This window comes from Helobdella robusta (assembly GCF_000326865.2).
Source record: "Helobdella robusta unplaced genomic scaffold HELROscaffold_23, whole genome shotgun sequence".
NCBI lineage: Eukaryota > Metazoa > Annelida > Clitellata > Rhynchobdellida > Glossiphoniidae > Helobdella > Helobdella robusta.
The window spans coordinates 1,998,833-2,011,964 of NW_008704216.1; the positions used below are offsets into that span (position 1 = coordinate 1,998,833).

Below are 13,132 nucleotides of genomic sequence, written 5' to 3' on the forward strand. Positions count from 1 at the left end.
CGATATCTAGCACAAAGAGTTAATGTTACTATTACTACGCTAGTGCTAAAATACTTAGTTTGAAAACAAAAATTACCAAAACGAAACAAATAAAATAAATAAAATCTATTGTAACTTTTCTTTTAAATCATTCCAGAAGAGTTCTTGTCTATTTTCGTCGTTTTCACACCATTCCAAGCATCTGTCATCGCCACCATTTCCCATCAAGATTCTCAAACCTTTAGGTATCTTAGTTGGGTCAATTTGAGGATCAAGCAATATTAGAAGAATTCCGTTGCGACTTTTGAGATCATACTCATTAACAATCCTAGAATGAATGCATAGAGGAACTTCAAAATCACAATGACGACGATCATTTAAATAATCCTCACTTAAGCAGATTAAAATCTTAGCACTGCAAAATATCACATCTTGAATAACTGTTATTACGTTTGAGCCTAGTGCCATCTCGTCATAAGTAAAAATTCTTCTAAAATTTGGTCCAAATTCACGCAACTTCGGCACAAGAACATTAGTAACCCAGTTTTTATCTTTTTCATTTTCCATATAAGAGATTAATAAATCGTAGTTTGTATTAAGCAGATGCTGACGTTCCTCATCATCAACTTGCCGTCTCCTGAGGCATCTCCTCTTTAAAAGATACCAATTAAACCTTATAACCCATCTGTACTTGAAAAGTACTAAAAAAATAGTAACAAGAACAACTGCTAGTACAATTATGCAAACAATTAAAATGTAAACCCAGTTGCAAAATGCCCAAATTGAATAAGGATCAAAACTTAGAACAGGAAAACCCGACAGCTGATTTGGGGAACTGCACTTATAAGACTTCAAATTGATCAACTTTTTCTCTGCTGTTGAGATGTTTAATATATCAATCCACGATCGAAATTCTCTCAAGTCACAAGAACAATCGAATGGATTACCTTTTAAATCAATTGATGCAGATGCTGGCAACTTTAGTAACATTGGCACATTAACAGTAGAAAATTTATTATCAGATAAATCAATTACTTTTAATGAAATGGAGGAAGAAAAAGTTAAATTGCTCAGAGAAGAGAACTCGTTTTGCTCTAAATCTATGCTTTGCAATTTTGGCAAATGTTCAAACAGCTTCGTAGTCACAAAAGGCATTTCATTATTATGCAGATCTAGTTTTTCCAGAGAAGACAGCGGGTCAAAAAGACTAGAACTTGAATCATTAGAAAACCATTTTCCCAGTTTATTTTCTGAAAGGTCAAGGACCATTAAGTTCTGTTGATCCTTAAACAACGATGATGCTAAATTTGTGCACAAATTCTTACTGATGTTTAAATATTTTAAGTTGTGCAAATTTTTGAACAAATCATGTTCTGAAAATATTGTAGTTATTTTGTTATTACTCAAATTTATATACTCTAAATACGGGCAATCGGAAAATAACGAAACGGGAAAATTATTTCCTCCAATTTTATTGTAAGAGAGGTCGAGAGTTGCTAGATTATGCAATTTCATGAAGGAATCCTTTACAACCTGATGTATTTTACAACCTTTTACGGTTAAGTTTACAAGATTTGTTATTCCATCAAACATTTCTGGACTTAATCGTTCAATCATACACTCGGAAACAATTAAAGTTTGCAGATTTGGTAACTTCAATTGAGAAATTGATGATTCTTTCAATTGTTTATTTTTGGAGAAAACTAATCTTTTTAGTTTTAAGCAGTTTTCAAGAGGATCTTTAAAATCTGCAATGTTACTTTGACTGAAATCTAAAGTTTCAAGCATGGGAAAGTTTCTAAATGTTCCATTTTCAATTTCAAATACATCATTAGAATCACAATGTTGTAGCAGTAAATATCTTAGAGTAGATTTAGGAAATGAATCAAACGTGTTTCTATTCAGCTTAATATCATTTGTGTTAAATATACCAGAAAGATCCATTGAAGCTAAACTTTCACTTGAATTTATAGATTCAAAAATAGTCTGCAAAGTATTCCAATTTAATTCTTTGCAGTATGCCAGGCTGATTGACTTCAACTGATTAAATTTCAGGGCACCTGGAGTAACAAGGCTGAGCTTGCATCTTGATAAATTCAACTTTGTAAATTTTTTTTGATTAACACAAGTTAGGTCATGTAATGTTATTTCTGATATGCCAGCATTATTACCTAAATCAAGGTTTTCCAAATTTTCAAAAGCATTGCTTGTATTATTTTTGCACAGATCTGCCTTTAATAGTTTGTTATTGTTCAAGTTTAACTGGACAAGTCCTTTCATAGTAACAGAAGCAAAGTTTGGAATTTCAACCAAATCATTATTTGTCAAGAACAGCTCTTTCAAAAGGCTGACATCTTCTAGCACCTTTGCTGACAAACTTGTCAACTTGTTTGTAGTAAATGATAGTATCTTCAAAGATGATAAACCATAAAAAGCCCCATTAGCAACTTTGCATATGTGATTATTATTTAAGTATAATTCAGTCAAATTTGTTAATTTCTCAAAAGATTTATCTTCTATGCTTGTTAAGAGATTGAATCCCAAATACAAAATTTTAGTTGAAATGGGAATATCTTTAGGAATTGAGGTTAAGTTCCTTCCCTTGCAGTTAACTGTTGTCAGATAGCAATCACATTTCTCTGGACATGTTACTGCAACAAAAAAAGCAAGTCACATTGAAACTGTAAGTGAAGTTTTAAAAATAATATAAAAAATTAAAATTTCGTTTAAAATAAAAATACCACCATTTATAAGAATTTTAGTGTTTTCTATACTGTCAATCAATGCTAAGCTGAAGAAAATGATAAGAGATGGTAACATTTTCAATTCAGATTAAAATTCAACAAGTTTCAATTATTAAAATTAAATCAATAACTTTTCAGAGAGTTTTTATAACAAAATTAACATCAAATTATCATGTTTTATTTTGAATTAGGTGTTTTTGTTAATAATCAATTTAAAATTATAAACTATTTTCAGCGCCTTTGTAGGTCTCTCTAGTTAATAAGTTACTAAATTAGTCATATACATATAAAATAGATAGATAAATACTATCTATAAGATAGATTATTATATATATATAGATTATAGATTATTATTATATTATAGAAGACTACTTCTGAATGCTAATTATTTATTCAATTTATTGCTATCAAAGTCAACAAGATAAAAATAATTATTAACAATTGTCGTGACAAAATTAATTATGTCCTTATTATGAGAATACACGGAGCCAGCAGGCAAAATACAACTGCCAATCAAGCTGGTAATTAATTCGTCGGACTTAATTGCCCAACAAGCAATTAGTTAACGAACATGAAAGTCGAATTTAATGGAAAAACCCAGATGCATAAAATTACCTGCTTGAAAAATGGTGACGTTTCAAAATTTTCTAACGCTTATTATTTGATGAATTTATACTATTTTTAAAGTTAAAATTTATTTAAGAAATAAAACAATTTCTTTATTATAATCTAATTAATAAAACTATAAAAAAATAAAAATTACTAAATTAGACTACAATACAGTATTATATGGTTGCGTGAATAAGTTAAAAAGCTATAAAAAGCAATGAAAAAAGTATAATTTTTAACGCATTACAGTATTTAAACAGTTTAAATTAATTATAAAACAAACCAAACCCAATTTTTTATTTAAATACTGCAAAATATTGATTAATCACCAAATTTGAGTACCTGACCATATTTGGTGAAGAGCTGGAAGAACTCGTCTCACAATTTCCGGCATCGATGAAAATAGAATCACGGAAGTTTATAAAACTCCTTGCTCGGTTCTAGATTAGTGGTTAGCTGGGGGCCCAGGTGGGATTAAAAAGATTTCTCCCGTCATTCTAATATCTGAATTTTGAATAAATTATATTTTTTATTCAATTGTTGCAACGCTAAAAAAGATGTCTTATTCGTTAAGTTAGTAATTAGTTGGTTCCTGTTTTGTTTTTGATGTTGGTTTTTTTTCATTTCATTATTTATTTTTAAAATTGTAGTTAATCTGCAAACTGAGTGCCTCATGTTAAAATTTGCAACTATACGATATAAAAATTTAAATCAATGAAATAAAGCATTTTATTATATTTAATGAAATATAAATGCTCTCTTAGTTAACTCACTCTCACAACTGAAAACTAACTAAACTAATCTAATCTTACTAATGACTACTAAACTAACAAAACAAATTACAAAACATTATTTTAGAATCTACTTTTGCTACTCTGCCGAAGACGGCCAGGGGCGTACCAATCGTTTTGGGAGGCGACCCCAAAGGGAAAAATTTTTTATACTCTAATGGGAATAGCATCATCATCAGACACATTGATGTAAGTACTTGAAAAAGAGATTGATTTATATATTATACTGTAAATGCAAATATTACAAAATGAGCAACAAAAGTATTTGTTTTTTATTACTGAATAAATATAACAGCTCATTATTATAAATGTTATCTACATTCTCTTTAGAATCCTGAGCAAGCAGATTTGTACACAGAACATTCGCAGCCAACGACAGTTGCCAAATACTCACCAAGTGGCTTCTACATTGCTTCTGCTGGTCTGTTTACTACTTTTTTTTTCAATTTGTCAAATAGAAAGATGTTTGGATCTTATATCTTTGGTTATTTCACAAAGATGTTTGGATCTTTTATCTTTGGTTGTGCCTCAAAATAAATCATATTGATACATCAAAATACACAGTGCATCATTTCTGAAATCTTTTTTGCAGATATAACAGGCAAGGTAAGGATCTGGGACACAACTCAGAAGGAACATATCCTGAAGAATGAGTTCCAACCTATTGCTGGTCCCATCAAGGATCTTGCATGGTCCGGGGACAGCCAGAAGGTCGTCGTCGGGGGTGAAGGCAGAGAGAGGTGGGTTGTCCATGTTTTTGTATTGGAGCCAAATTTAGTGTATGTAATGTTTGTATGAAAATGTAGAGATGTCTTCAGTTTTTGTTATCTTTATCTTTTGATGATAACAATTATGAAAAATGGTAACAATGATATTTTTGGAGGATACTAGTTTAGAGGGGAAAAAGATGGAGTGACATGTAATCTTTCCACATTTCCTTCCTAGATTCGGGCATGTCTTCTCAGCAGATACAGGAACCAGCGTGGGTGAGATCATGGGTCAAAGCAAATCCATCAACTCGGTCGACTTCAGATCTAGTCGACCTTTCAGGATCATAACCGCTAGTGAAGATAACACTGTCGCATTCTTCCATGGACCTCCCTTCAAATTCCAGTTCACTATTCAGGTTTTTTGGCAGAAGGAGAATTTTCTATTTTTATTATCCTAGTATCATTTTTTTATTTTTGTTTTTTTCCATTTTTCCAACAACTTTATGTGTAAGAAAGAGTCTTTGTAATAGTTTTTTCATAGCTACTGATTTCATATATTTAAATCTTTGACAATCAATCAATCAATGTTCGTTTTGCATCCAGAGACCCTGTTCCCTGAGGTAGGACGTAAATCTTCGATGTTTCTTTTAATTTGATATGTCTATAGCAACTGACCATTTTAAAATGTTTTAGTTGGAAAATATTTATTCATGGTTTCAAATTTATTTTATAGGTTCTCAAAACATCACACACACACACAAACACACACACACACACACACACACACACACACAAGGACAACACAGCCAAAAACACAACATACGAAAATACAAAATGTCATACTAACATATTATGCACATACAGTCAGCATACTCATATATACAAATGCATGCTCTCTCTCTCTCCCTCCCTCTCTCTCTCCCTCTCTTTCTCTCTCTCTAACACACACGCACGCACACGTGCAGGATCACACACGTTTTGTGAACTCAGTGAGGTATTCACCTGATGGAGAGCTGTTTGTGTCGGGTGGAGCTGATGGAAAGGTTTGCTTCATTTTATGTTTCTTATTGAAACATTATTATTATTATTATTATTATTATTATTATTATTATTACTATTACTATTACTATTACTATTATTTCAATAGGAGAGCCAAAAAAAGGAAATTAATGTTTGTGGGGAATAAACGACCCTTGTCATAATTTTAAATAAATGATTAAATAATAGCATATATACATAACTACTCATAACTGTAACATGATACATACATACATATAAAGGTTAAAGGTTTCTCTCTTTTGCGTTTGCTTCAGAGGTTTCAACGACAAACACACACAGCGTACACGAATACGCATGCAAATCACGCATCATACACATTGCATATGATAGGCGGGATCTCTTTATATTCGAACCCAGTCATTGTAATAGCAAAACCAGGCGCCTTTAACCATTGAGCCATCAAGCCGCCCAATGTTTGATACATGTAACGACTTTTGTATTGAATTTTGCATGTTTCATTATTTACTCAGTGCTTCATTTTTGATGGAAAAACTGGGGAAAAGAAAGCAGAACTCGGAAACCCTGCTCATAAAATGGGAATATATGGGGTTGGTCCTATTAATGGAGTTCAGTCGTTCATTTGTTCAGTCGTTCATTCATTAATTTATTCATTCATTTAATCCATCATTTTATTCATCTATATAGACGACCACCTATCATTCACTTTCTTTTTTCATCCATCCGTCCATCTAACTACTATTTTTAAATTCATTTATCAAACCCTCTATCATTTTAATTGTTCATTTACCACTTCATTCATCTTTTTTCATCCATCCATCCATTTACTCATCCATCCATTCAATCATCCATCCATCCATCCATTCAATCATCCATCCTTCTATCCATCGACAACTTTGAAGGTTACCTTCTCGCCTGACAACAAGCAAGTTCTGACCATCTCAGGCGACAAGACGGCCAAAATCTGGGATGCGACTGACCACTTCCTTGTCAAGTTTGCTAATTAAATACTGATATTGTTCATTATAATTAATTATTCTAATGTCATTATGCTTATCTGTCTAATTATTATTCATCTTTCATCTCTCAACCAATTATATTTATTCCTGTTAACTAATTAATATTCATCCCTCATCTCAACCAATCATCTGTTTGTATTAGCTAATTAATATTTATGATTCTACCTTTCAACCAATCAGGGAGTTTGTCCTGGGAACTCAGGTTGATGACATGCTGGTTGGCTGTCTTTGGCAGGGAAATCACATCTTAACTGTTTCACTCTCAGGTCATCATAAAAATAATTAACTATGAATAATTATTCTGTTTTTATAATTATAGCACAATAATTTTTTCTATTTATAAATTCAAAAATATATAGACGAAAAATTTATTACTAATGTCATTGGCGTCATTTATTGCTATTGTTATTTTTGTAAAAAAAAATGTTTATTGTTTATGTGTGAATAGTTTTTTTTTTTTTGAAAATTTAGGCCACATAACCTACCTCGACCAATCGAATCCCTCAAAACCACTGAGGATCATAAAGGGTCACAACAAGCCAATCACAGCTCTTGTTTTGAGCAAAGATAAGAAATATGCCTTCACCGCTAGCTTTGACGGAAATATATGTATGTTTTCTATATATATTTTTTTATCATTTTGGACTATTTTACATATGCATGTCATAAATGGTAAAAATTTTTTTTTTCTAACTAGGTCGATGGGATGTATCAAATGGCCACTGTGACCTAATTTCGGGAAAAGGTCACACCAATCAGGTCCAAGACATCTGCATTGACTCGACCCATCTAATCACGTGTGGAATGGACGACATGGTCTTCTTCACTGACCTAAATAAGATTCCTGATTGCGGGTTAGCTTAGTTTGTTTATTGCGATTGTTCAGTTGGCTTGTTTTAGGTCATTTTATCATTTGTGATTCTGCTGATTGATTGATTGACTCTTTCGTTCATTCATTCATTTGTTCATTCATTCCTTCATTCTTTTGTTCATTCATAGTTACCAGTCCTCAGTGAAGATGACCTCTCAACCTAAAGGAATAGCAGTTGGACCTGATGGAACTGTTTTTGTGGCTTGTATCAAGGAGGTTGGCTTTTTGGCTGAGTTGCTTGATTGGCTGGCTGGTTGATTTAATGGTTGGTTGGTTTGTGGCTGGTTGATTGATTGGTTAATTAATTTGGTTGGTTTGTTTGTTGATGCTGTGCAATTGCTTCAGATCTGTTTTTCTACATGCAACTTTAAAAATCCTTTTCATCTAATTGTCCTATCCTCTCCGTCACATCACACACTCTTCAGAATGTGCAAAATCAGTTTTATGCCAAATAACACGTAACACAATGCACGCACATTTAAGATGGCTCAAAATTACTCTAAGATGAATTTGATTGAAGTAGGTAAGGGTACAACACTGCTACCGTTGTTCGTGAGCAAACTTCCCAGCCATTCGGCATCTGGTGACATTTTTTATAGACTAATGAAACTAAACAACGAACATTTACAGATAGCCATATTGAAGGATGGGAAGTTGTTGCAGAGTTTGAAGGCTGATTACGAGCCTCAGTGTGTGGCCATCAACGTCGCTGGCACTGAACTGGCCGTCGGAGGAGGTGATATGGTCAGTTTTCTACCTTTTACATTGTGTGATGTTTAATGTACCTGGCTATGCTGTTGCAGTGGCTGCCTTCAAATGCAAACTTCTCATGTGTGTGTGTGTGTGTGTGTGTGTGTGTGTGTGTGTGTGTGTGTGTGTGTGTGTGTGAGTGAGTGATGTATGAATCCTTGCATATTCACATGAGCTGCTTGTTTGTTGCTGTTAATTTCTCTGAGAAACTCTCAAAAGAGAATTGTAAAAAAAGATGTTTTTATTTTATTATGTCGATACCTTACTGCATCTCCTGTATATAGGCTGGCCCAATGAGATTTTCTTCGGGCCTCCCAGCAATTATCTGGTTGTTGAATAAACACCTTTATTGTTTTGTATTGTTTTGTATTGTTTTGTTTTGTATTGTATTGTATTGTTCCTCTTTACAGGACAAAAAAGTGCACATCTTCAGCGTATCAGGTAGTTGCAAACTGGAGGAGAAGAAGGGCCTGGAGCATCATGGCTGCCTCAAGGACATCTCATACTCACCAGATGGAAGGTACCTGGCTGCCTGCGATGCCTTCAGGAAGATACAACTCTACGAACTGCCTGAACATAAGGTCTGCGGTGTGTTCTTTGTATGACTACCTGCCTGGTGTGTGTGTGTGTGTGTTTGTGTGGGTTGATTACATGATTGATCGATTTTATATGTATGTCTGACTTATTAAATAAGTATTTAGTAATTGATTAACTAATTATTAATACTACTTAGCTGAATAATTGGAATAATTTACAGATAATGGTAATTAGTTTGTAATTGGAAATTTATTAGCAGACACTATCTGGATTGTTATTTTTAGGAATGTCAAAATTATTATCAATCATATCCCTACCATAAGGTTCTCATAACGTCAGAATGGGGCTACCACACGGCTAGAGTGAACTCGATAAATTGGTCTCCAGACTCGAAGCACCTTGCCAGTGGAGCTCTTGACACCCACTGCATCATCTGGGACCCGAGCAGTAAAACTAACTACACTGTTATTAAAGGTTGTTGGTTGTTGTTTCAGTTGTTGGTAGTGGTGTTGTTTGTTGTTGGTGTTGGTGTTGATGATTGATTGATTAATTGGTTGGTTGGTTGGTTGGTTGGTTGGTTGATTGGTTGGTTGGTTGGTTGGTTGGTTGGTTGGTTGGTTGGTTGGCGTTTATCAGGGTTGATGATATTGTGGTAGTGTAGTAGTATTTTGCATGTATAATTTGGGGATAAAAATACATACACACCACATACACTCACATACACTGACTACATATACACGTCACATTTGCATACACACTCCAAACACACACTCGTACACATGTATACCCACCACACGCACACCACATGTATACACACCACACGCTCGCACACACATGTACACACACCACACGCGCGCGCGCACACACACCACACACAGGAGCCCACCCACAAAGTCAGGTGACCAGAGTTGAGTGGGTGGACAACAACACACTGCTGTCCGTCGGCCAGGATAGCTGCGTCAAGCAGTGGTCAATCAAGCACTGAAGATTGGTGGGTGGAGGAATTAATGAATGAATGAGTGAGTGAATGAATAACGTAATGATAATGATGTCATGCTGATGGTCTTTGATGGAAGATTGGTGATTGATGAAGCACTGAAGATTGATGGATGGAGGAATGAGGAATGAATGAATAACGTAATGATGATAACATCATGCTGATGGTCTTTTTTCATTTGAAGGGATGAAGATGAAGGAATGATAATGGTGATAATAAATGATGATGAAATATATAGGGAATGATGCAGTTGTTTGTGATGAGTTGAATTTGTTGACGATGGTGGTTTTAATGATGATGATGATAATGAAGATGATTGCTTTTCAGATATGTATGTAGCAGTTTTGTATTTACATTCAAAAGCAACTCATATTGATGGTGATAATGATAACGATGATGATGATGATGGTATCAACTTAGGTGTGTGTGAATATTTTTCTAATTGTGTGTGTGTGTGCGTGCGTGCGTGTGCGTGATGCAATTTTGTATTTTTATATACATAACAATATTGTAATATATAAATAAAATATTATGAAATTTATTTATTATTGTAATTTATTTTATTGTTGTTTTGATGATTATAACTGTGCGTGCGTTTGTGTGTGTGTGTGAGTGTGCGTGCGTGCGTGCGTGCGTATCTGTGGTTTAGTTAAATGTGTTGATTCAGTTCTTTTTTTCTAGTTTTGTTTGAAATTTGTGTTTGATTTTGTTAGCTAGGTTTGCTTCCTGATGTCGTTACCATAAGAAGAAAATATTCCCATACTAAGAATGTGTTTGTCTGTTGTTTCGAATGTCCAATAAATAAACAACAACAACACACGTTTAGACGACATTTTCCCCGAGATCGGGGGTTGCCGTTTGGCTACCTATGATGAAACCATTGTCACTTCTGTCATCATAAGTAATTTATTTGGCTAATTTTTACGCAACAACAGTTATAAGCGGTGGGCCTAGCCTTTGATGATCCAACATCACTCACAAGGCAGTGAGGGTCAGTTTAATGTCATAACCAGGACAGGTCCAATAAATAACTGTACTGTTAATTAACCTTCTAAGAAAACTTTGAAGCATCAATACACAGCTGATAATTTCTATCCTTTTTTCCTGGCAATTTTTTTACTAAGGATAATTTAAAATTTTATTTCTGGGTTCCATAATGTTCTAGTACTAACATGCGTGTCTGTTTGTGTGTGTGTGTGTGTGTGTGTGTTTGTTTGTATTCGTTCATATTCACACGGTTTCACTTCTAACTTCATTTTTACGCAGCTTTATAATGTTCCTCGTCATTTATGTGTGTGTGGTGTGTGTGTGTATTTTTGTATGTGTTTACTATTGTACTTACTGTTTGTATGTATGTGTGGTTTGTGTTTCTTTAATTTATGTATGCTTGTTTGTATGAGCGGATTTATTTTTGGATCAGCTTATGTTTCTTGTCTCTGGCATGTTATGGATTATAAATTTGATAGTGTTAATTTTTCCACACATTTAGCGAAGTTTATTTTACGATGCATTATTATTTTATCTAGATGAAAATTTTAAAAGATGGTAGGAAACACTGATAATATAATATAATATTAATTATTACGTCTGTTCGTTTTTAAATTAATATTGTTCAATTACTAATTAATTATGGCTCTAATAAATACAATAATGAATTTTAGTATTAATAGAGTTTGTTAATAATTAGTTAGGAGTCAAAGCGGTTCGTACAGTTTGTAGATTATACCATGTAGGGCTAATCTAGGTGCTAAAAAATCAATAACGCAGATGTTTAAGAAATGTGTGTGTATTCTGTTAAATATATTGTCTCAGAAAATATTAAAAAAATTTTTCGTCATTTTATAGTAAAAATGGTTGGTTTAGTTAGTTGGTTCTCTTTGAACTTTGAACTCGAAGTAAGCGGAAGTCGTATAAAAATCACCGTATACACCATACAAGATCTTACAAGAAGATGCAAACAGCCACTACAAAATAAAAGTTGGTCACGGTCAGTTACATTCAGTTATAAATCGCCATTTATCTGGCTGGCCTCAAAATAAAATGAAGTTTCTGCCCATGATATACGGCTGCGTTTTATACTTAATATATTAACTGGTAAAGCGCAACAGTTTGAGGTGTTTTTTTGGGGAAATTTTTAATTCGGATTTTTATTGGTTTTATTTAGTTAATACAAACAAAATAATGATAAAATCCTAATTTAATTTTGTTGAAATTTTTAGCCCCGTGAATCTAACTGGGAGTATCCAACGGAAAGTTCATCGCACTTGAAAGTTATTGCAGTATCTAACAGAGAATATTAAATAGAGGGTATATTAAATAGGATAAGTTTATCGCATTTATGTTGAGGACTCTTTTAAAATCGTTTGATATACCGTTGGAACACATTTTGAAATTTAGATGAACTCGTTTAATGGATCATTTCTTAAAATTCAACGCTGCATTGGTAACTTATGTGCAAATTATCTGGTTAATTTTATTATTTTAAATAATAGTTTTATAAATAATAGGTTAAACAATTTTATACTGTAATAATAATAAATTTTTTAAAACTATTTTTATACAATTAATTACCGACTTATGTTGAACAGACATGACAAATTATGATTCACGCTTTCAATCCGTTCTCAGCAGAACTAATGCACTTGTGTTTTTACCATAGATGTCTCGACGAGGCTGTTATTACATAGAGACATTTGTGGTTTTACCAGTAATCAAGTAAATGAAAATGTAATGGTAGATTGTTCTACACCCTGAGGCAGAAAAACTTTTTCACCAGTTACCAGCTGAGTCGGAGGAACACTCAGCAGGTGCCTGTCATCAGGTCCAAGTCCAATCAGTTTCGGTTTGGCAGAGATTTGCTCACTCAGATATTCAGGTGCAGGTGCAAATTCATTTTACACTTTGAGCACGAAGGCAGAGATCTTATAGATTAATTTTTTCTTGATTAGAAAAAAAAATATCGAAGAATTGTTGTTATTTAATCAAATTTCATGCCTCCAACAACGCAACAATCTTCCTGGCTTGATTTTGGATCGGCAGCAATTTAGAAATTGACTTATTTAACAGGCTGTGAAAAAGGCAGTCACATAAAAAAGCCGAATTTTTGAG

At 33.4% G+C, this 13,132-nt stretch overlaps 2 protein-coding genes across 2 annotated transcripts; one reads left to right on the forward strand and one right to left on the reverse strand.

Moving 5' to 3' along the window:
- Positions 1-2,217: 2,217 nt before the first annotated feature.
- Positions 2,218-2,634, reverse strand: HELRODRAFT_78824 (hypothetical protein; the record flags this gene model as incomplete). Its single annotated transcript, XM_009019040.1, has 1 exon — positions 2,218-2,634. A coding segment is annotated over one exon (417 nt), but the record flags the coding sequence as incomplete, so codon positions are not given.
- A 1,255-nt stretch (positions 2,635-3,889) lies between these two features.
- On the forward strand, positions 3,890-10,012 carry HELRODRAFT_156976 (hypothetical protein; the record flags this gene model as incomplete). Its single annotated transcript, XM_009019041.1, has 16 exons — positions 3,890-3,905; positions 4,191-4,312; positions 4,454-4,544; positions 4,716-4,863; positions 5,069-5,249; positions 5,799-5,876; positions 6,363-6,440; positions 6,753-6,844; positions 7,050-7,135; positions 7,341-7,478; positions 7,567-7,723; positions 7,869-7,956; positions 8,371-8,484; positions 8,901-9,078; positions 9,367-9,501; positions 9,906-10,012. 16 exons carry the CDS (start codon positions 3,890-3,892, stop codon positions 10,010-10,012), a joined length of 1,809 nt encoding a protein of 602 aa, XP_009017289.1.
- Positions 10,013-13,132: the final 3,120 nt, after the last annotated feature.